This window comes from Telmatherina bonti, assembly GCF_933228915.1.
Source record: "Telmatherina bonti genome assembly, chromosome: 2".
Taxonomy (NCBI): domain Eukaryota; kingdom Metazoa; phylum Chordata; class Actinopteri; order Atheriniformes; family Telmatherinidae; genus Telmatherina; species Telmatherina bonti.
The window spans coordinates 27,072,781-27,097,780 of NC_136620.1; the positions used below are offsets into that span (position 1 = coordinate 27,072,781).

Consider the following 25,000-nt stretch of genomic DNA (forward strand, 5'->3'; position numbering starts at 1 on the left):
AACTAGGACATTACTTAAAAGGATGACATTTGAAAAAGACAGAGTGAATATCACTGTGTGCAAATGTGCGCCAAATATTTCCAAATGTTGATCACTGGAAAGATTCATTACAGGCTAGAAGCAAACATTTTGAAATAGCAAAACAATGAGAAACTGTCTCAGCTGGGAAATATGTGGACATACTTGACATCTTTGGAATTCATTAATTTAACTTTATTAAGTTAGTTATAGAGTTAAAACAAGTGGTTGATAAATCTTTGCCATTTGTGTGGGAGCCTGTAGACAAGGCCTCAGCCAGTAGCGGGCTAGTTTTGTCAAAACTCAGGCACTAAGAAAAGAGTCATTTGTAAATTTTTATTCAAACCTTTTGTGAGATTAGGCAAAACAATATCAGCTAGTAATCTAATTTTTAAAGAAGTTTGACAGGTTCAAATCACTGTACCGATTATGATCACGTCCCTTTACTTCAATGGCATTTTAGGTGCTGGACTTTTCACTTATAATGACATGCATTTAGTATACCTCATCCACCGTGTTAGTCCCTAAGCCTTCCTGTTTGGCTTCCTGTCCAAAGTAATAAACACCATAACAATTACTAAATTCATCATGTCATTCATTGAATATAGGCCTACATGATGTCAGAAGAAAAAGCTGGGGGGAAAAGTCAAGACAGTGGAGTCTTTGGCTCTACCGGTGCTTGCTCCGATAAAACTTCAGCCCATGTTTAATCCAGTAAAGCGACATACACAATGAGAGTTAAAGGATGTACACATATTATCCACCTAGGTAGATCTAGATGTGCTGCCATACAGACCCACACAAAACCAACCCCCCAAAATCTATTCCTAAGGTCTGTCCTCCATGCAGACTGCAGGCGCTATTGGCTATCAGAGAATCAGAGCAGGAATGTGACTCCTGACAGACACATCTCTCAGGACCTCAGACTGAATATGTTCCTAATTAGCTCCATCTGATAAAATGTGAGTGTAAGTAAAACCCAAGGCAGGCGTGATCAATGGCACTTGCCTCATTTTTTATGATGGGTTTGACGCTGACAGACCACGCTGTGATTAATCATTGTGGTGTTGCAGATAATTGTCCGACCACATCATCCTTTGTAGGTGTTGTTGAATTCTCCGTCATGTCTGTAGCGCTTTGAATGTAACTCCCAACACTTTCAGTCCTCTTTGAATCAATCTCCACGAGAGCTGGCATCCATATGAAAAGCAGTTTCCTTTTAATATGCTTGTCAGTTATTTCACACATACACACTTGCACATGTTTTCTTCTCACTTGGGCAGGAACTGCCATCTGCTGCTCACTACACACACTGCAGCGGCGCAAGGTTAAGTTGTGGTGGTTGTTTCAGTGGGGCAAGTTTTTTTGATAAAAACAAGCTGCAAGTTGCTGTGGCTCCATCCTGAGAAAGTCTCTTTAGTTTCCATGCTCACACAGCTGGATCTTTTTAGGTTTACCCATGCGGCATGGCTGTGACATGGGCATTGGAGATGAAACAGGCCTCCCTCAACACACAAACACAGCACTACACTCCTGGTCTTGTGTACAGCTGGTAGGGATGACACAAGAGGCACAGGGCTTTACTGAGTTCTGCTTAGGGTGCAGTGCGAGTCAGCACAGCGCTCTGGCAAAGCTCAGGCTGCAGGGCAGCAGAGAGGAGACTCAGCCAACGGAGCGCAGGCCACTTGGTCGATGCTGAGGGTCCCTGTAGGCTGAAGCTGTGTGTGAATTTTGTGAGATGAGACCTGCCTACTCTCAGATGCAGTCTTATTAAACTCAGTGAACTCCCGGCAGAGCACTGCATAAAGAATACAACACTTTTTTTCAAGCCAAATATTCAGTTTGGAAATCATGGAGATTTGCTATTTCATAGCTCAAAACACTTAAACATTGTTTGACCTTCTTGCATTTGGCTGTCACTGGATTTTTTGTAAGAAAGTTTCTTAACAGACTGCTTACACAGGCTTAAGCTGAAATAGATCCATGTTTGGGGGAAATATATCTAGATTTAGAAGAGAACTAATTCAGGATATCAGCACTGTTCTCAGATTTGTCTATTAACTATTAAGTCAACAAACCAATAGTCTTGTCCAAATTATGTCAGCATGGATAAAACATAGAGTGACGAGTGTTAGAAGAAGTGTGATCATGCCAATGCGACCCCGCCTACACAAAGGTCAGAGGCAGACCAGGGGGACCCCAAGACCTGGGCAAACAGCAGCCACCCCCAAACATCGACCCCAGCCACCCGACCCTGAAGTCAGCTCAGGATCCACCCAGGAGGTGGCAAAGAGTTCAGTACGGTAGTAACAAAACCATCTACCAGGACTTCTAAAGCTCATTTGGTAAACAGTTGTAGCTTTTGTTAAAATTATCCAAAAAAGCAAAATGTAAAATTTTGGATTGACCATTGGGGAAGGGATGCTTTTCTCAATCAATAACTAACTCAGGGTAACGGCTGCTTGATCTACTCTCCACTGAAACTCCGGTGGACTAAAATGCATTTGCAGTTTGTTGATGGTGTAAAATTACATTTAATACATTTAATAAAATGGTTTAAATTCCGTAAACTTTAAAGTTAGTTGAGATCTTTCAACTGCAAAGCTTATTGCATTTACATATCATTTTCACCTTCATCAGATAATTCAGTGGCTGAGCTTTGTAGAAGGCTGTATCTAAGAAGATACATCAAGATGATGGCTGTCAAATACTGTTTGCCTGGGCAGTTAATATGTCATGTTTCAATGCACATCTTTAGCCTGATGTTCAATATGGAGCTGATTTGTTGGTGAGACCACCACATAGTCGTTCTTTCTATGTCACCTTCCTCACTACAGTTTATTATTCATGTTAGAGGAGTTTGTTGTGCAAAGCTTCATTCTGTAATAGATATGTAATCATCAGTTTAGTAAGAGTTCTCCTTCTAAATCTTTTAGTGCCCTCTTGTGGCTAAAACTAGTTTCCTCATGTCCTGTCACGTTACATGACAGAAGTATGTTTATCCATCCATTGTCTTTAGCTGCTTATTCCAAAGTTAAGCCTCGGGCGGCTAGAGTCTATCCCAGCAGCCACTGTGTGAGGCAGGGTAGACACTGGACAGGTTATCAGTCCGTCGCAGGGTTAAAATGTGTTCATCCAATTGTTAAATCCTCCAATTTTACTTCAATTTACATGCTTGAGTATGTAAAATGTTTGGAAATTTCTTGCAACTACAACATTTGAAGAACCAAACTGCTCCTAATGTATCATCTAAAATAATAACTAAAGAAAAATATAATATTTAGAAGATGGTGGTTTAATTGGTGAGACAAATTGATGGTGGGACAAATTGTTTTGCAGTCAATTGATACTGTAACAATAATTGTCTCATTCATATTTATTTTCAGTTTCCATAAGGTTTTGTTATTTACTTGTTTAAATTCTAAATGAATAAAGATTTATTTATTTATTTATTAGTTTATAACTTGAAGTGATCTCTGATTGACATTTTCTGCACAGAGCACTAAAGGATTTATTTATTTATAAATTGATCACTTGATCTTCAATATTTAATCCTTCACTTGATTTCTAGAATTTTATTTCTTTATTAGTGTGTCTTATTGTTTACATCCGGTGATTAATCCAGCTTTCCGAAGTATTATTTATAAAAATTTAAAGCAGAATGACACTACTGAACAGAGATTATGTAACTATTCTTTGTTCATCTTGTAATGTTTCCCCACTGTTACAAGATATTTCATTTCCCTGGATAAAGGCGACTCACCTAACTCTCCCAAGTCATGGTTTATCTATTTTTTAATTATTTATTTTGTTTAGTTTTGGGAGGTTATTAGTGGTTTTTAATTGAAAGTGGCTAGACAGGAAGTTAGTAAGGGGAAGAAGTCTTGAAGAAAGGGATTGTTTATTTATTTATTCATTTGAAACTTCTGGGCAATTATTGAGTTCATAATGACAAATTATCATTTCTCCTTAAAATAAATATGTTTTTGCAAAAATTGTAGCATCTCATCTTGTTTTTACATTTCTGGAATCAAATTCAGATTTCTCTCCAGTGTCTTAGTCTGCTATTGTAAGGTTATTTGATGTTTCTTTTTTTTTTTTTTTTTTAAAAAGGAGTATTAAATGTAGCTAAATATAACAGCTGAATATCTCACTATAAATGTATAATAACCAGGCTAGATTTTTCAATAATTACTTTAATTTTATTTAATGTATTATGGGTAGATTTCACTATATATTTATAGTATATATGATCAGACTATCACATTTAAGTTTATGTGTCTCACTCGTGTCCACTGGCTGTAACATAATCATTCTCTACATCTATTCTGCAATTCAACAAATTGTCTGTAATAAGAAAATATAAAGACAAATGCTTCTCTAAGCTGTTATTTATTGAATATATTGACCATTTTGAAAAAACATTATGCATATCCAGAACAGCTGAAAATATGTCACTGAAATGAGTATTGCATGTGTTCAGCCACTAGATGGCGCCGCCAAGTCAAGTTGGAAACAGATCAATACTGATCATGCTCAGCCATCCTCAAATGTATTCATTCCCTTTCATGAAAGAAAAGGTTAAATTTACAACTGTTACTCAAATAACTGGAAAATGAAAATAGGAACAATAACTAAAAATTTGCAAATTATAATTTAGTGATATAAGACTGTTTTTTTTTTCTCATTTGACTGAGTTAAAGAAAAAAAAGAAAACAAATCAGTTGTGGAAAAATTAGAGCACTTTTCTGATGAAAAATGACCAAATATCTGTCAACAGGTGCAGAGGTCTTATTGAGAGGTATAGAAAACACCTGACTGTAGAGGAACCATCAGTGGACTGTTCAACAAAATAATAGTTTGAGTGATGTAACAATCAAAGTTTAGGAAGAAATAATAAATAGTCACTAAAAAAGAAGTCATTAAAATTTAGCTAATTTCAGTATCATTCACATATATGTCATAATAAATCCAACAAAAGTATGGACAAATAACAAATCTATTAAAAAAATTCATATCATCAGTGTGACGTGATGGTACACTTGAATAGTAAAATACTAGAAAAAAAAAACAGACTACAAAATTGTGTTTTTGGTATAATAAAATTTGAAAAAATACCAGTGTATACCAAATTATTCAAGTCGCATGTTTAAATATGTTCGGCATTCAAGCGTTTTTGACTATTTGCTTTTCAGAATGAAGCTTGATATGAAAACTTCTGTTATTGCTGGTACTGCTGTCATTAGTCTACCACAAGGAGACATGCAGAGATTTAGCATCTCCTCCTTTTTCATTTAATGTTTCCGTATGAACTGCATGAAAAATCCCAGATGGAATACAAAATATCAGTTCATCAGTGGTTCTTTTTCCTCAAAGTCTGTAAGACAAACCTGCTGCATCACAATGACTGCGAAGAGATCGGCCTAAACCATGCTGTTATTATTGAGCTTGGTCCACTCAAAGATGTCCTGCTCACACACAATGTCTGAGTTGATGAGAAGGTAACGATCACCCACGCAGAAGTGCTTCTGGCAGGCAGCACATTTGAAGCATTCGAGATGGTAAACTTTGTCCCGCACACGCATCGTCATCTCGAATGCTCTGATCCTCTTTTCACAGGAAGCACAGAGACCGTCCTGGCCAAAAAGCCTGAGGTGACGAGATGATGTCCACAAGTTAGAGAAGAAGAAGGATAACATCTCCCTACTCATGATGACATAACACCATAACAGGATTTGACATTTAACCACTATGAATCTTTCATTTAAATGTGTTTGCATTGACCTGGTGGATTGACAGATGTGTTTTACTGACATTCTTCTTGATCTATGATTTTCTAGTATTTGACAGAGTATAACATTGTGATCTTTAGATGAAACATGTTAATGAAGCGCATGATAAAGTCGTGACATTAAATCACACCATCAGACTGACCTAAGATAATCTCGCCGGCATAACTTTCTTCCCAGCTTGTAGTAGAGGCGCCGGCCGACCTCCCCCAACCGACAGCCGCACAGGTCGCAGCTCAGGCAGTCCTCGTGCCAGTACTGCTCAATAGCCTTCAGGAAGAATCTGTCACCGATGCTCTGCTGACACCCACCACATGTCAGCAGAGATGGTGGCATTTGGAGGACCTCATCCACTGGCTCCCTATGTAAAAGAAAATACAACCACTTAGAAATCCTGATTTTCTGAAACTACAATCATTTTTCCCCATTAAAGAAAACTTTTTGATCATCTCCTTGGTTATTTAGCTAACTAACAGATGTAGCCCAGTGTCATATATTTTTTACTAATCTTGTTCACCATTTCAGTTAATTTCCTTTCTATAAACTGGAAAAAAAAAAAAAGGAGTAAAATTTAGCTCTGAACCATTTTGAGTGCTACCTTTTTTCTGGCATATTGTTACAGGAAAAGTTATTCTGAATGCATAAAGACAGAAATCCCCAAATACATTTACAGTTATTTTCTTACATCACTATAACCCTACATTTATGTGTTTTAAAAAGTATATGAAATTCTTAATTGATATGTTATTAGGTGATTTAGTTCTTTGATCTTATGTTACATTGCATTAGCTCCTGTCTTGGGAGCCTCGGTGTATTTTTAAATGCTGCTCTGGAGCTACAGTAGTGGAACAACTTAATAAAGAAAGATGTTACAATAGTAAGTTATATCAACACTTTAAAATGTTTATTTTTTACACTCAAGTATCAGTTTGCTGTTCTAGACTGTAGTATCTTTCTGGGGCAACAGCAGACACCTATTAAGTTTCAAGAAAGTGCTCTTTACAGTGTGAGGCTAGCCTCTCAAGGTGGGCTCCTCCTACAGTTTCAGGAAAAACTCAGGAAACAGACCTTAGAAAATTAAGAAAATGTGAGCTACTCTCTAGATGTTTGTGTAGGGGTTGAAGAGCTAATACACATTGCTTCTGGAGAAGCATTACTGTTTTCCTGATTTGCCTAAAAATCACATACTGTGCAGATTTGATATGCATCAAACTGGAAACTTGCTAAGTATTTGTGGAATTACAGAGCATATTTGTACTACTTGAGGAATCCAGGAATTTAAAGCAAAACTGTGGAATCAGTGTGGTGTCTTTTTCCCCAAACTTCACGCAAAAGGAAATATGTTGCAGACTTTCAGTTAGGTTACTGCACGTGGGATCATTTGGTTTTCTTATTAGTGATGGCGCTTCCTTTAACATCTGCTATAAATCACACCGTGATTGTAGTTTACATGAACTGTACTCACTCATTGGCCTCCAGTGTTTTCCTTTCTATAGTAGATGCCATTCTTAAGACACGATGCTGATCAGATCCAGACCAGATTTCCACACAAGCAGGGGATCTGCGGCCACTTGGGAGGCTGACTGCGGGCGCGTTGCACCTGCTATACAGCCCTTTAAACACTGCGGTCCCAGTTCGTTTCAGGACAATTATTTGTGTTAAATCAAAAAGAAAAAAACAAACAAACAAAGTCCGGTGCGCGCGGTTTAGGAGGCCACAAAAAGATGTTCCCTCTGAGCAGCTCTGCGATGATGGAGGACACTCTCATCATTTCCTGAGGCAACAACCCGTGGTGACTCCTCCTTGCCTTTCAAGTCCTGCAGCGGTTGATTAGTGAAGACACGACAACCCGATCAGAGGGTCACGCGCGTGGATCTCGGACGCGCTCCTCCACCTGAAGCTGCGGACACCGTTATCCTGCGGCGGCTGCAGCATTGTGTTTAAATACGTTGTGCCCCCTCCGTCTCTGCTTTCGTTTCCCTCTTCCTGTTCACGACTGCTTGACAATGGAGGGAAATGGGTCTTAAAGCTACAGCTGAAAGCTGCGCAGGCTGCTTTGCTCCGTCAGGCGTGCAGCTGGGTCGTGACTGAGACTAATGAGTTCATTATATGCTTTGCTTCGTCCTGATAGAACAGATGATAAAAAAAATGAGGCTTGGTATCATTTGTAAAGGACTCGTGTGTTTTCTCGGATAATTACACAGCAGTCTCATTAGATCCCATATAAAGTAAGTGGTGTTTTAGAGGCGTTTAGGGAGCATTTAGAGCCTAAATTGTAATAAGGTTAAGTTAGATTGCCTACATTATTCAATAACCTGCAGTTTACATGTTTATGTGTATATATATATATATATATATATATATATATATATATATATATATATATATATATATATATATATATATATATATATATATATATATATATATAATATTAATCCATTTGATTACGAGAAAATCTAATCTAATCAGTTTACTTTAAATCATCCCTACTAAACACAAACAATTGAAAATACAGTTTTTTCCACCACATGTTTTTTTCCTACATTATTCAATAACCTGCAGTTTACATGTTTATATATATATATATATATATATATATATATATATATATATATATATATATATATATATATATATATATATATATATATATATTTCCACCACATGTTTTATTGCTGATCTTCAAATGAGTTTTTAATATGATTAAAATATTTTCGATATTTAAGATAATCTCAATGTAGTAAACTAATCCTATTTAAAGAAAGTACAATTAGTTCGTGTTTTTCAAGGCTAATATAGATCGGTAATTTGTATTCATTAATTAGAAAGTTAATCCCCTTTACCTGTACACTACTTAACCTTGTTTGCAACAGGTTAGCCTCATTAATAAATTAATGGTTAGTACAACTTTTTTTTTTATTATTATTATTTATTTATTTATATGTTGGTCAGCTAAGACCTTTGAAAATGACAGGTTAGGTGGGAACTATCTCGACACATTTAAGGAAGAATTGTGTTGATCTGCAGTTGTTAAGGACTTTCTCTTTAAGCCATTTGGAGGCCTACATCTAAACCCTCACAGGAACTGTCAAATAGCCCGATATCAATTCAGTGCAGGCTATTTATTATTTCAATGGTATTTGATAGGTTGATTTACTTACTAATGTTTTTTATAGTGCTGCGACAGATTGGGAACCTGTCCAAATGCCTCTTACCTGCTATAGCCCATAGCTGGGACAGGCTCCAGCTTCCCTGCAACCCTGACCTGGACTGTCTAGATCACAAATGCATGGTTGTTTTTATATCATTTAAAAGCTTTGCAGACATCTCCTTCCATTTGCGTAACTGCTTACATCATTAAGACAACATAATGATGTACTTTTCATTTATCCTTCCCACACAAAGCCCTTCATTTTTCTGGCCTTTAGATGTGTGCCATCAACCCCTTTCAGGATAAATGTAGACGTTAAAATTCATGCATGTTTAATCACTTTTTCTGTCTTTTATACAGAAAGCTCATTATGTTCTTAATAACTTCTGGCATGAAGTGAGGATTATTTAATTCTAAGGAATATCCCTAAATTAAAAGCTTCAAAAGGCTGTCTCTGTGAGAAATTATTTCAAATATATCCCCAGTTGGTGTCCTAGCAGGCGTTTTTTGGGGGTTTTTTCAGACCAGAGCTTCTGCGGGCCTGTTTCTTATCTATAGCCAGTGCTTCAAGACAGCCTGCAGGAGGGAGGGACACAGACAGCAGTTGGACTGGGCAGAGAGATAAAGTACCTCAGCTCCAGCAGCCAGATGCAACACAGGAAGATCGCAGGAAAACTGTAGTTGTAGGCTGAAATCTTCCCTTGGCTATACAGTTGTTGGACTGTGTAGGCTCACTGGAGAGATACCAAGCTGAGAAGGCCCAGGAGCAAGGTGAGCATGGCACTGATGTGTGCCAGCTACACAGAAATCAAAACAGCTTGAGAGGGATAAAACTCAAACTACAAATCCTTCAAATGAAAAGCCGTTTCAGCATTTTTATCTTTCACAGAAGCACAGTGGAGGGGCTTTAGTCACATTCATGGTCTTTGTCACAGATATAATGTCAAACAGTTAAATCTTTTCAATAAACCTGATAACTGGAAAAAAATTTTACCAATTTTTTTTATTACAGCAAATCTACTCAAATCTTATTAACAATATTTGCTTAATTATAATAGACACATAGAGCCTAAAATTGGAAATGTCATTTTTGTATATCTTTTTTACAATTCACAATTTTACAGTTTAACATATTTCTTATATTAAAGAAATATTGGTTTGTACAATGTGTTCGGTCAACAATATTCTGGTGTAATGCAAAGGTGAAGAAGAAACTCATGAGACACGAGAAATCAGAGTTGAAAAAGTTAGTACTGACATGACCCAAATCATCCACTACTTCCTGTGGAGTTTACTAAAAAAGCCCAGAGGATGTGCAACTGGCATCCAGAGATGATGCTTTCCTGGGGGCGGGGGTGTTGATGCCACCCTTTTCATGGCTTCCAGATAGAAAACCTGTGTCCAGATGGTCCTGTGTGATAGGAATAATAAGACTGACAACTTAAAATAAAAACTCCATCTCACTGTCAGTTGGTTGTAAAACTCTTATCTGTGTGTCAAAACTTCCTAAATGTTACCAGTCAGGATGTGCACTTTATTGTCAACATTAATGTTTCACTCCCCTTTTACAGTAGAAACATCTGCATGGGCAGGTTTCAACTGTATCAAACAAGGTTAATGTTTATCTTTAACGTCACATTGGATTTTTTTTCTTTCGCTCATTATATCAGAGTAGAAAAAGCAGGAAAGCAAACAGTTAAGAATCCAGACAACCTTTACGGAAGTGGTGTCACTCATGTCCAGCTTCCTGTTTTGTTTGGTACTGAGAGTATTATAGAGTTGAGAGCAGTCAGGAATTTGAGGGCCGCTGGACTAGCAGTCAGCACGAAGAAAACATGAAAAATGTACTATATTCTGTTATGTGACTTTATTATAAGTTGCAAGTCATCCAGCCAAAAAATAAATAAAATTTCATCCTACAAAGTCATCAGAGAATGAAAGAATGAAAGTTAATCAGTGGTTACCTCATGATCTATGTAAATACATGCTTGCAGAGCCTTGTTTTGGAATAATGGACCCTTGAGTGTGTTGACTCTCTGATAACATGAACTCTGGAACAACAATGGAAAATCAACCACTTCCTGTCCCATCTAACGTGTAATCATAACTGGTTGCTGTTTAACAAATCCTGACATTCTTCTCTGATACTATATATATATTTGAAAATCTTTCGCTATTCTCTTTATGAGCCAAGTTTTTTGTTGCTAGTATTACTTTGAAAACTATAATAAAGGTTAGAGGTCAGATGAGTACCCACCCTGGAATACTTACACATGAACTGTAACTTGATTGAAATAAAGCAGGCTGTGGAAATGACTCACTCGTTGAGAGGGAGCTTCACTTGCCCCTGGGATCCATCCATAATCAGCGTTATCCTTAAAGCAAAAACACTTTCAGTGGAACAGTGTAATCAAATAGCTTTGCAGCCATGTTAACTGGTTCCTGTATTTGGCAAAACAGGAGAGCTGGTTTCACATTCTTTTGCACAGGCAAAATAATGGAAACAAAGCTAAACTAAAGTTCAGTCTCTTGTTAAAAAGGAAGAAATTACATAGGAATTGATTTGATGTCAAAACATTTCACTAATGAAAAAGGTCAGAATATTTAATGTGAGTACATTAATTTTAGTAAAGATAACTTTTAAAAAAAACAGTTAATAGCATTGCAGCAGAAAAAGAAAAAAAAAAAAAGAAGAAGAAGAAAATGCTTTAGGTCTGATACTGCAAACCAGGTTAGAATCGTAGTATGAACTCTAGGTCAGCCATTAGTGCTCAGCAGTTGATCTGATTCCAGAGCTTTACTGCCATCTACTGATAAAACAAAAGCAAAAACGATACTTATTATATAAAAAAATTGTTTAAATATAGATGATAACAACTTTAATGAAATTGATAATGATTGCTATCATTAAAATGTTAAGATATTTCAGTTGTGATATTATTTATAATTATAAAAATTATTTATTTATAATGATATTATAATTGAATAAAATTTACGTTATATTTATTATTCTTATTTTATTGTTGTTGTATCATCAAATTTCCAATAACCAGTAATATTCCAAATGTGAAAACCAAATATCAGTATTGCCACCCTTCAATACTGACACTTTTTCATGTTTGCAAAGAGAATTCAGATGCTTTTTACCAGTCAAGTTCTACTCTGTGCAACACAGAAAAAAAGATAACAACTATACTAGGACTATACTATGAGAAGTAGGCAGACCATTAAAGGCATAGGTATCCCGTTTAGAGTTGTATTTTAAAAACATAATAATAATAATAATAATAATAATAATAATAATCTTTCTGACTGCTTATTACTTGTCTTAGTCTTGATAATTGTTGTTATTATTATGTTATTAGAATTTTCAAATCCAACCTCTAATAAACCGACACTCAACGCAGAAATAATTAATCTAATAAACCGCCCAAAATGAACTTGAGCGTGAAACGCACTATATGCACAAAACAGTCCTGTGGTGCCATATGTGATGATTTGTGCGATAAGACAGGTGTTGTAATCTGAGGCAGACTTTAAATAAAGTGCGGTAGTTGCGGAATGTCACAAGTCTGAAAAAGTCTAATCAAAGCTAATGATTGTGCAGATTTTTCATGAGGAAGCTGTTAACAACTATGCCTCAACAAAAATGTAAAAATAAAAACAACCATTGCATCCATTTTACAATATTCTTAATACAATATAGGAGATCTTTCATACTGTAGGTGTGTACATTAGACTGAAATCACGACAATTTATTGGAAGTTGCTTTTCTCCTGTAATTTATTCAGGCAAAGCTTAGACAGCTATAAAAGAGAGCTTCGCCTTTATAAAGAGTTTCTTCATCTTTCGAACCGTCTCAGTTGTCGGTGAGGCCGGCGGGGCGGATCCCACATAAGAGTGAAAGAGAAAATAAAGCAACACAACTGTAATAACAATTTGGCTCTTTCCTACATTTCGCTAACAAGCTCCCCTGTGGATATTTAGCAACAAGGTGGGTGAATGAAGAGTGACGCTATCGAGGAAACGAGGCTCCCGGGCTGCTGTTGGCTAGCACGCGTTGGTGTTGCTATCAGACCAGCAAGCTAGCAGTGCGTGAAGATGCTAAGTCAGTGGTGTGTGCTAACGATAGTGCTCCCAGGGCCAAAGCTGCACGGCTGGGGTAACAGCGGTGCTAACCGGAGACAAACATTTATATACATTGTAATCGAGTCCACATAAATTACTTGTGTCCTTTCAGACCAGACAGTTGATTCTAAAGTTGCCACGAAATGATAGTTTCACGGGCCTACGGATCTTGTCTTGACGGACACACTTCTCGTGTTACGAAACTATAACTACCGCAGGAGTAATTTAAAAAAAAAAAAAAAACCATAATGACTTGATAGATAATAAACCTCGCTGTGATATTTCACTATTGTCGATCTTGTTTTATTAAATCACACCTAGTCCAAGTTCATGCATATCAAAGTAATTGGATCTTTCTAGTACCATGTTGTCCACTATGATGAATAGTGGGCCATTACAAAATGTAGCGCCTTTACCTGTCCGATTTAGGTCACCATAACTTTTAAATCGATTTTTATATCTGATATTTCCCCAATTTGTATTCAGCAGTTGGTCCGGCTTTATGTTATCAGATTATTTTCCAACACTCGGTAGTCATTCCCATTAAAACCCCTTTATTTATATATATGCAAAATGTTAAACTTACATCTGTTCCCACTTGTGCAATTTCCCTAATGTTCCTATGACAATTAAACTGGGAAAATCTGATCAGTTATTACTGATTTTTTTTTTTTTTTTTTAATGATTTGTTTGTAGGATGTTTTTCTATATTTCGTTCCCAGATTTATAATCTGTATACTTTGTTGCTTTAAAAATGTTGAAGAGGGCAATACAAGGAGAGAGACTCTTGTGGTATTGAAATCTGAGTCAGAGATCTATTATGACTGAATTAATGTGAGATACATTAGCTTCCAGTCGAAATATCAGCTGCACTGATAGTGACAGAGTGCATAATTAGCCCCTCTTCCATCTGGATATATTCCCAATGAATTATTACATTTAGTGCTTATAAAAAACGTATTAATATTTATAATAAATGCATGATATCATAATTACTTGCCACTATTACCAGTAGCAGTTTCTTTTTAGTTCATAATGTCTTTACTTTTACTTCATAATGGGTTCATACAGTGTGATATTCTCCCTGTCATGTACAATGCTACCTTTCCCTTTTCATCATAATTAATAGCACTATCAAGTACATTCAGCTTTAACACACCTAACCCACCCCCTTCATACACATTTTTTTTTTTTTTTTAATTTATTTAACACTTTTTTTTCCCCAACTTGTCTGTGTGGTGGTGTTGTTTTTTCTTTACATTGTTAATGTAATTCTGGAGCTATCCGGCACAAGAAATTTCTTTAAAAATGATTGAAATCTTAAATGGTTTTACAAATGTTAGAGCTTAATTGTAACATGGTGGTTTTCTTCTGAATGGGTGATTATGAAGTTAATCTGTTTTTATGGTCAACAGAGATTTTATTGTCATTCTTTATTACTAGATGCCCTCAGCAATGAATGCAAACAGGACAGTGCAATCTGCCAGCCCAGAGGTGGGATCCGCTCCAGGGTCAATGGGCAATTTTGCACTTGGTGGACAGTCTGAAGTCTTGAAGCAAGTGCTGTGTGTCATTGACAAAAAGGTTCGCAACATGGAAAAAAAAAAGGTGAGCTGCCAGACGTGAAAAGGAAACATGAGCAAACATCACTCCTGACTACAAAAATGTGTCTTACTAGTAAGAATTTATTGCTATTTCCTGATTATGTTTGTCTCATTTCAGAGCAAACTGGATGATTACCAAATCAGGAAAAATAAAGGGGAAGGTCTCAACCAGGACCAGCTGGTGGGCACACAGAAGCCTTTATCATTCTGCATCAATAATCCCATGACTTAAAATGTTTTGCTTTTATAAATACATGTCCAATTGGTTTCTCCTTCTTCTGTGCAGGAAGCCCTATCCAAATACCAGGAAGTCATGAACAACTTGGAATTTGCGCGAGAGCTTCAGAAGACATTTATTGCATTGGGACAAGATGTAAATATGACAGTTTCTAAACCTGTTCAGTCAGTTAACTCTATCTTTGCTTGTAGTAAATATGTGTAATGTGCTTCATTTACACTATCACCAGATTCAGAAAGTGGTGAAGAAGTCTGCACGGCGGGAACAGCTGCAACGAGAAGAGGCAGAGCAGAGGAGGCTTAAGACAGTTTTGGAGTTGCAGTTTATCCTTGATCGACTGGGTGATGAGACTGTGCGGCAGGACCTGAAGCAGGGAATCAGTGGCTCGCCGCTGCTGACAGATGGAGACCTTGCAGCTTTTGATGAGTTCTACAAATTAGTGGGACCAGAGCGTGACCTGAACGTGAGGTTGGTTTAAGCCATTGAACATTTCGACCAATCAGAGATGCAAAACTTTTTTTCATTTTTTGAAATGTATTTATTTTGTAAAGCTTGGTCATGACAGATAATCTTTACACTTACAGGTTGATTGACCAGTATGAAGATGCATCTGTGCACCTCTGGGATCTACTGGAAGGGAGGGACAAGGCTGTGGTGGGAACAACGTGTAAGTTTGTTTTTAAAATGTATAAATCAATATCTGGGTATATTTTAAGTATAAGGGTTTTGCTTTAGCTAATTATCTGTGGACAAACAAAGCAAATTTAGAAGTATCCGTTAGTTACGCCAGACTGACTCTTAAAATTATTTTATTGACCATTGGGTCAGAGTGGAAGACAACGATAAAAACTCTGCTTCTAGTGTTAGAAATGTAAATCTTTGATTTTGCCATCTTCATCCCCTTTTTGCTTTTAAGTTGGAAAATAAACAGTGTAAGGATGTTAATTAAAAAACGTGAAAGTTTCTTTATAGAAACTTTACTAAGGTTATAGTAAAATTAAATTCAAGTAAACTTGAACTATTATTCATGCTTGATGTGTTTTTATACCCAGCTGGTGATGCCAGTTATTGGCACTACATTTTTTCAGTTGGCTGCAGACAGTGCAATCATCTGCGAGCCAGTTATCAGCAATTTGTCAGATACTTTTCAATGGTCCCAAAATAAGGTAAAAGCTTTAAAAAACACCTTTTTGTCAGAAGGCACTGGGGCCATTAGCGAGTCTTAATATGTTAATGTAGCATTTGCGTTGTGTTTTGTTAATGCAGCATGTGCTGTGATGTGAATAATCAGGGCTTGGGGGTATTGGCGTATTGCATTCTCAGCGGTCTGGCCTCTGGCTTCACAGTGCTGCATTCTGCTCAGGGGCTGAGAGCTGTGGGCTTATCCTGACTCAGCAACAGGGCAGGGTGCCAGTGGTTGCCCATGGTTCCCCTGGTCAGATCTCTGGAGCCACATTAAAATACTGGCGAACCAGTTCAGTGTTGTGACACCAGCCAACCATTTAACTGGAGTGAAGAGGTCTAACTTTTAAATGTGATGATAATTATGATGGTAGAAATATCTTTAATCGGAAGCACCTAGCAGGAACAAAACTGGCACCTGCCTACTTTGCCAAGGTGCAGATGTTGGAGTTTAGAGATTTTTCTAATAGCTTTAATTTTATAATTGGTACTTTAGCAAGTTAGAAGTTGATGATTTCCTGGCATTTAAAGTAAATAATTGGCATCCCTATTTGAGAATATTGCAGTGATTTTATACTTCCATAGTTTTTGTTCAGATGTACGGGTGTTACACTGAAGCAGTTCTCCTTTTAAGACCCTTTTTCATATTCTGTGTGTTTTGTTTAGTCTAATGGTGTTTTTTTACTTAGTGTTTAAAGTTTTTTTTTTCTTTTCACTGTGGTTACTTTCTGAGACACACAAAAAGTAAATGAAGTTTGTAACGCTGACTGTTTTGGTTTTGTATCAAGCGAAACAGACTTCCTGGTTTTACTGGGGTCCAGTAAGTGTAGCAGCAGAGAAGTGGTACACTTGAGCAGTTTCTAATCGATCTTGAACTTCACACCTCGGAGGAAATGCAACATAACCAGTGCTGAAATAATCTTCTAGCTCCCAGAAAAAGACCCTGAGCCATTAAACAACTTTGTCAAACATAGCTGGAGGGTGAACCATCTATGATACATCTTGTCCTAAGTGGCTTTCATAGGCTGCCTTAAGCAGTGTCTGGTCCTGTTGGTCAGAAAGGAACTGTATTTTTGTAAATCTACACCCCGCAGTTAAGGTCAGGGATATTAATCTGCTTTTATGATGTCATAATGCACCTAAAGTGAAATATAACCTTTACAGGTTAATTTAATTTTACTCTCTCTAAAATTTACAGTGCACATGTACAACTGTTCAGTTTTTAGTACCTTTACTTGCCGTGCTGTTTTCTTACATAGTGGGAAAATCAAACAAACAAAAAAATTAAAACATAAGTTCTGAACAAAATCAACTATCTAATGTTATGGTTCCATGACAACTTGTATCAAAATAGTTGTCTTCATCACAGTGTTCATGTTTCAACAACATTAGACCAAGACCACATTTAGTATAAGGCAACTTATTGAGTCATTGACACTTGGATGTTGTGGTGTACCACACCACTGTCATTAGCTTTTATTTTATGAAATTATTTGAGATTAAAGAATTCCCATTGTATGATTTGACTTAAATCCCTTCATGGTGTAAAAAGCTGATACCACTTTTACATTTTATGTAGGTTTCAGCTAAATGCTTAACATCCTTTTTGTGAGTGTATTATGTCTAAACTTTAAATTATGATCTTCTACCACTGTCAAGTCTCATAAAATCACATACATAATATGATAAAGTTTAGTATTTTTATTCTTGAATACTTGAAACTACATAGATTTAAGGAACTGAGTGTATACTGAGTCTTTTTAGATTGACTTTTTAATTTATTGTAGGCTTGAGGCTTTTTTGAGTAATAATTTGGTAATAAAAACTACTAAGTAAAGCTGCACAGTATCATTTGAGCATTGTCATGGCAGTGTACATGTGTGCAAGTGACATTACAGTCCCTTTATCATAGGTGGCAAATAAACTTTAATGTTCTCATCAACATCAAAGGTATGTCACACAAAGGTTTGTTTTTTTTCCCAAATGGCAATAAACGTACCTTTGTGGTAAAACTCAATCCATGTTTAGATATTATAGAAAAAAACATTTACTCAGGACCTAGCAAAATAAAAGGAAATAAGAAAAGATAAGAATGCCTTAAACATTATTAAACATTTTTATTGTTACATTATTAAACATTACATTATTTAACATACAGACAAAAATCCCTACTTGTAACATTTACAAAAGGAGGTAAGATCGGTGCAGGTTAAGTGTCAACAATAGGACAGGAGTGCTGCATAACATATATGTTGAAAATCCCTGTATTTTTTCACATTGCAATATATTCAAGAAGGTTAGAAAAACGCACAATGCCAGTTTTTTCCAATATTGTGCAGCCCTACTTCTAAGCTTCATAATTATTAATGAGTGCATCCAATTGGCATTTAGACCAAGGAGATCTTTGCCCAGGTGGCTCGGGTAAATTTCACACTTGTATAAATCGAGAATTGATATATTGATGGTTTGACAATGTAGACCTTGTCAGAATTGTTGGATGTGTCCTTTCACGGTTTGACTTCCCAGAAGAATAATGACATTCTTATTCCTCTGCTAGACAAGGCACTGAAAGAGACGTTGGACCAGGTTCTGCTGAGTGGGTACTTTGACCGGGTTTCATCTCACCAAAATGGAGTATGTGAGGAGGAAGAGGAAGAAGAGCCTGCAGCAGCAGTAGCTGAATCATTAGAAGCAGAAGAGCAGACCGTTGATCCAGGTTTTGACTTTTCTCTGGAGTCATGCTGCATTAAACAAGCTATTTTTAAAATGCTAATGTGATCAAGCCATAATGAAATCAGCACAGCATTCTCTAAACTGTTTTTCTCCTGACAGAAAGTGAAGTTATTGAGGAGTTCACAGAGCCCATCACAGTAGAAACAACGGAGGTGAGTGTAACAAACATATTGGGACCTATTATGTTATTTTATGATTTGAATTTATATTTTGTCTTTTTGCCTTTCAGTTTGTAAACAGACAATTCATTCCAGACAGCACTTACAGCGGCAGTGAAAAGGAGCAGGGGGACGAGTGGACCAGGGAAACTGAGGTAAACTGCACAAATGTTCAAATACAAATGTCTTTGTCATGTAGTAATAAGTTATAATCTTGGTTTGAGCAACTTTTCCAAGAGGGAAGTTATGTTTCTAAGGAAACATTCACATCAGCCTTTTTTATTGAAATCCGAGTCTGTTTGCTCAGAAAGTCCGCTTCTATTAGGGAGTTGTGAATAGGCCAAACAAATTCTGATTCAGACCAAAGAAGCGGACTTGGTCCGCCTACAAACGCAGGTCTTGGCCCGTTTCAAGAGGACCAAATACAGGAAGTAACCCAAAACAACAATAGTTTCGTACTCCGTTTCACTCTTCACTGAGTTTTCTTCTTCACGCGGATATTGTCCTCTCTTTTGCTAAATACTACTGCAGCGCCACCTTTGGTGGGAACGGGGATATATTATAGTAAAGGTTTGGTGCGTTTGACCAAAGTGCAGCGTAAATGCAATCTTGGTCTGAATGGATGCACCCCCTGGAGATACCTAGTTCAGATGTTTGATGTTGTTTTCATGTGACAGATTTAAAGCATAATGAGTTTAGAGCATGAATTAAACAGGAGTATTAACAAATTACCAAATTATATTTTATTAACTGTATTAAGACTGGATCCAGTACGTGTATCTTCTTTTCATGCTTCATGCAGTGTTTGCTTACATCTCCCTTTAAAGCAGGGGTGGGGAACCTTGGCCCTCCTGCTGAAAGTTTCCAATGTGTCCCTGTTCCAACACACCACATACAAATGAATGACTCACTGCAGATCTTGATAAGATTTTAGATCCATTTGATTTGAATCTGGTGTGCTGGATAGGGATACATGGGCAACCTACAGGCCCTCGAGAACCAGGGATCCCCACCTCGGCTTTAAAGTATTCTTCTGTTGTCAGAGACTTAGAAACACGAGTTTAAGTGAAAGTAAACACATTTCTGGAAGTTTGTAGGATAACTTTTTAAAAGTTTTGAAACACTGCTTGTTTTTTTATGCTTTTTAAATCAGTACTTTAAGTTTTATTTGATTGAACCATTGGGGACTTGATGCAAGTAAAAATTGGCATTTCTAAGACGTTTGCTGTGCGCGAATGAAAATTACTTCAGCTTCTTATGAACTTTTACAATGAATCAAATTGATTTTTATAGCACAACTAGCAATGTTTAACAAAGTAGCTATTCTTAAGACACATGCACCTTTGTCCCTTTAATTAGTTAGATCTAACCTGAATACTACCTATCTGTGTGTTGTTTTCTTTTTTCTTTTTTTTTTTTTTTTGTCTGGGGCAAATCACAGAGGAGAATAGATTAATTATATCAGATTTAACCACCAGCTACCGGATGTTGTCTTCCTTTCTTTTACATGGATTCAAAAAATATTTTGTTCCAGTGTTTTGTCAAATCACCCAGAAGCACTGTTTTATTGCACTTCCTTGTTTTCCTGTTGTAACGACAGCAGTTACATTTTCAGCTGGTGGCTGTAGCTCAGATGTACTTTTTGTAGTTCATGCCCGCTGCTGCCTTTAAATATTTTCATCACCTCACTATTGTGAATGACTAATACCACATTCTTTAGCATGCACTGAACAGACAAAAAAACTTGAGGAACTGGTGAACATTTTTTTACAGGCAAGTTACTGTAAACAGGTTCTTCTGTAAAAGCTGATGGCAGATAAGATCTGCCCTCTGATAGCATGTGTAGGAGACATAGATGAGGAGTAGGTGCACAGTGCATTAGTGTGTGTGGGGTGTGTGTATAAAGGCGCATACTCACCTGGGAAGCAGATGAGAGAGTTAGGGTGGGGTAGTCGCCATAACTTTGTTGAGCGCGATTCATTCATACATTCATTCATTCTTTCATTCATTTCTGTCTGTTTATCTTACTGGTTAAAACTATCTATTTATCCATCCCAGTTGCACTGTTATAGCTTGGGAAATGCAATAAAGGTACATAAAACGCATCCCTGGATCTCAGCATATCTGTCGGAGAACTTCCTTGTGCATCACAAATATGCGAACCCGAGAACCTGACTCATACTCTCAGTGGCAAAGGTGGTTTGGAAGCTGCAATAGCATGATCTCCTGTGATTAGTCTTCTCTTATTTGCTCTGACTAATCCAAGTTTTTGTACCCATATTTATGTTTCAGTCGTCATTCTGGTTAGGGTGTGACATATATGTAAAATGCTTTACTGCAGCTCACTATGTGGTTTTAAATCCACGTGTAGGACTTTAAAAACACATATCTGCTGTTTGTTCCTCTTTCCTCTACTCCCAGACTGTTAGTGCCTTGCAGCAGCAGCAACCTGCACAGCCTACGGCTCCCCCTGTTGCCCTGGAGACCCACCCCATGAACTTAACGTCTCCTGTTCCGCCTGCTGACCCCATGGCCCGGAAACAAGTAGTACAGGACTTGATGGCACAAATGCAGGGAACATACAACTTCATGCAGGTAAAGTATGATTGTTAGAAAACGTTACTTGAAATGAGGGATGTCCATGGTACTAATTGATTGTTTTCTCAGGACTCCATGTTGGAGTTTGAGGGACAGCCAATTGATCCAGCCATTGTATCAGCACAACCCATGAAACCTACTCACAATATGGATGTACCACAGATGGTTTGTCCTCCAGGTATGTTTGACAAAGAGAAATGGTGTCATTTTATATTAAAGCATTACATCTAAAAGCAGCTGAAAACAATTCTGTTCAACTAAAGCACATTTGTTTTTAGCTCATCCCGAGTCCCGGCTATCACAACCCAACTCTGTTCCTGTCCAACCTGAGCCCACACAAGTATGTACTTAGATAGGAACATAATAGCATAGACAACTGTTTTGTTTTTTGTTTTTTTTATGGCATGGGGAATTGAGAAATTTCACCTGGGCCATCTCTCCATTTGCAGGTCCCCATTGTTTCCCCAACGCCACCCCCTATGTATCAGACCTCACACACACCAGATCCTCGACCCCCAACAGAGCCCATCGACCCCATCCAGGTAAATAGATTGTGCACTGATTATTACTTTAGGATACAGTGTTGGACTTTTAGTTCAGGTAACAATAATTAATTACCAGCATTCGTTATTTTTCTAGCTAAGAAACCTATCCTGTGGTGTTTTTTTTCAAGTAAAGTTGGGCGTATCACGGCTCCAAACTAACCATTTAGCACTAATGGTACTGGTATGCTTAACAGAAAATTTAGATATATCAAAACAAATGTTTGAGGCTGCACTGAGAGTCACACTACAGAACTTTGGCCGTTTTCCCCGTCACGCACCCCCTGTCGACGGCTGATTTGGCATCCATTTTGCATCCTACCTGACCTGTTAGCTCTCTCCAGTCAGCAAAGGACGGTCCTACTATGAGTCTTATTTTGTCCCTTTCTCTCTTTTAATTTTCATGTGTTTCTTTGCAGAATGAACGATGTTCAAAACAGCGAGTTCATTATTATACTTTGAAGCAAAATGTCACGTTGCATCCCAGATGTAAAATTTGTATAGTGCGGTTTCTCAGCTTTGGGATGCTGCTGGGTAGCAGCGGCTGTAGAAATGCATGTGATAGATGTCACTGTGTCATCCAATAAGTCCAAAATGCAGATTTTTATGGTCAAAAAGTTACGTAATGTGTCTTTAAATCCACTTCATAACATGACTTTCATATTTTCTGATATTGTAGTATAAACAAAAGGTTACTGGAAATACTAAACTATCCTTGTAGAACTTGACTCGACAAGATTTTTAACTAAATGGACCAATCCTATAATATTCCATTAAACATTTCTTTACAGGAAATCTGTCATTCATTGTTTAACAATAACTTTAAAATGGCATCTGAATTCCTGTCAGAATGAAAGATGTTTGCTTTTCAACATGAGATTTCTCATCAGTCTTCATCAGAAATGTTGGGTTGTAGTGTCACAGAGGTGTTTTACTTTTGTCTTGAAAAATATATTGAAGCTCTTTGAGAGGAGCAAGACGGACAGGAAGACCAGACTCTGCAACATATCAAGAGACCCATATTGGCCCTCCACCTTCTGTCACCCACACATCAGCACACACCTTTGCTCTGGTGCATCCTGATGTTTCTGTGGACATGTAATGGTGAAAAAATGTATCAGAGTAAAATAAATGGGAGACATATTTACATAGTTTAAAAGTTCAGTTTCACTGTATCAAATTTGTTGCAGAACATAACTATTATGTTTCCAGTCTGTGGGTCTAGATAGCCTAAAAATTCAAATGAGTTACTTCCTAACCTAACATATTCAGGTAGATGCAGAACATTAGAATTTCCCACTTTCTATGTGTCCTTTTAAGCCGATGCACTCACAGAAGGGCTCATTGCAAAAATCAACTTTTTAAAAACAAAGTATTAACTAGTGAAGCATTTTTCAGTGCTGGTGATACTACTCTTTGCATTTCTTGTGTTGAAGGAATCTAGATGTCACAAACTTTCCGGCCTTAAAACGAACAAGCAAGGATGTTATTTGCTACAGAGATGTCAGCTCTGATACTTGACATGCTATGATTTTGTCAGTTTTCTAGAATAAATAAGGCAGAAAAGGTTCAGTGAAGTTAAAAGGTGAGGCAGATTACTATTGACACATGCTTTAAATCACGCTTTGTCAGTGATTAAGTTCTTGATGCAGCAAGAAAAAAAAAGTTTCCTTGGTAAAAATAAACCAATTACAGATTTATCCAATCAGTAATGGCCGATATATTTCTCCCAACTCTAAATGCAATGTGTATTGTCTCCCTTCAGCAACAGACTTCCATGTCGTTGTCGTCAGAGCAGCCTCCCCCCTCCACAGCTCTCCCTCCTGCCTCTCAGACGCAGGTTTTCCAGCCTGTTTCCAAAGCTCCTCACAGCAGTGGCATCAATGTCAACGCAGCTCCATTCCAGTCAATGCAGACAGTAAGCCTGTGATGACACTCACTTCCTATTTCTCAGTTAAAATGCCAGAAATCTCTGATGTAAGAAAAAAAAAAACCTAAACAAACAATCCCTTTTAATTGAAAATTTTTAAAAAGTAAATCCAAACACATGGCTGCCAAATCTGATTGGCTGTATGGGTCTGCGCGACATTACTGTCATTACCTGCTGAAGCCCACAAGGGCCCGTCAGCGATGGTCCATTTGCAGCCCAAAATTTGCAACCTTGGGACTTTGCTCCAATAACATGCTGAGTAGGGAATTTATTTTTCACTTGTTTAGTGTGTTGTTTCTGGTTGTTCACCCAAATATAGGAAAGAGGAGCACTCCTCCGTGGTTTCTGAGGATCATCACATAGTTGAATAGTTTGCTTTACATGATTGTGTTTTTGTAGCTTTTACCGTTTGCAAGCCATTCTGAAGCTGTTCTGTCATCCTGGAGTGTGATCAGCCTCATGTTTGGTCATAAAGAAGTATTATTCCTGTTATCTGGATAAAGCCACTGCTTGCATTTCACAGTGCGCATGACCTCTGGGGAAGTAAAAGACGTATGACATTAATGGTTTGAATTCCAAGTGTCCTTTTATCAGACTTCAATTCTGTGGGTTTGAAGGGAAGCAGCAACATGCAGTAAATGAGTAATAAGAGACTCCCACCCTACAACTTCCTGACCGTTCTCTGCTTTTGCCTTCAACACAATGTTTATTCCTCAGGTGTTCAACCTAAATGCGCCAGTCCCGCCAGCTAATGAGACGGAGGCCTTGAACCAGGCCAGCCAGTACCAGAACAGCTACAACCAGGCCTTCAGCAGTCAGTCACAGCATCCTGTGGAGCAGGCAGAGATGCCGTCAGAGCAGCTGCAGTCTGGTGGGCAGATTTTTACAATTGTTCCACTGTTTCAAATCCATTACCTTTGACAGAA

At 37.5% G+C, this 25,000-nt stretch overlaps 2 protein-coding genes across 4 annotated transcripts in view; one reads left to right on the forward strand and one right to left on the reverse strand.

Annotated features, from left to right (window-relative positions):
• Window positions 1-5,441: 5,441 nt before the first annotated feature.
• On the reverse strand, window positions 5,442-7,697 carry lmo2 (LIM domain only 2 (rhombotin-like 1); the record flags this gene model as incomplete). The annotated part of the gene is made up of 3 exons (XM_079248747.1): window positions 7,273-7,697; window positions 5,953-6,168; window positions 5,442-5,667 (listed from the first exon to the last, which is right to left on the reverse strand). Exons 1-3 carry the CDS (start codon window positions 7,311-7,313, stop codon window positions 5,442-5,444), a joined length of 483 nt encoding a protein of 160 aa, XP_079104873.1. The 5' UTR covers window positions 7,314-7,697.
• A 5,116-nt stretch (window positions 7,698-12,813) lies between these two features.
• The window catches only part of caprin1b (cell cycle associated protein 1b), a 15,858-nt gene continuing 3,671 nt past the window's right edge, over window positions 12,814-25,000 (forward strand). For 2 of the 3 annotated variants that reach the window (XM_079260731.1, XM_079260732.1), the window contains exons 1-15: window positions 12,814-12,955; window positions 14,533-14,697; window positions 14,812-14,874; window positions 14,980-15,066; window positions 15,161-15,399; window positions 15,516-15,598; window positions 18,671-18,829; window positions 18,946-18,998; window positions 19,076-19,159; window positions 21,426-21,599; window positions 21,672-21,780; window positions 21,881-21,942; window positions 22,052-22,144; window positions 23,910-24,062; window positions 24,792-24,945. In XM_079260731.1, the coding sequence (XP_079116857.1) occupies window positions 14,533-14,697; window positions 14,812-14,874; window positions 14,980-15,066; window positions 15,161-15,399; window positions 15,516-15,598; window positions 18,671-18,829; window positions 18,946-18,998; window positions 19,076-19,159; window positions 21,426-21,599; window positions 21,672-21,780; window positions 21,881-21,942; window positions 22,052-22,144; window positions 23,910-24,062; window positions 24,792-24,945 (1,678 nt within the window). In that variant the 5' untranslated portion in view covers window positions 12,814-12,955. The remainder of the gene's footprint in view (window positions 12,956-14,532; window positions 14,698-14,811; window positions 14,875-14,979; window positions 15,067-15,160; window positions 15,400-15,515; window positions 15,599-18,670; window positions 18,830-18,945; window positions 18,999-19,075; window positions 19,160-21,425; window positions 21,600-21,671; window positions 21,781-21,880; window positions 21,943-22,051; window positions 22,145-23,909; window positions 24,063-24,791; window positions 24,946-25,000) is intronic. The other variant, XM_079260733.1, reaches the window with a different exon arrangement.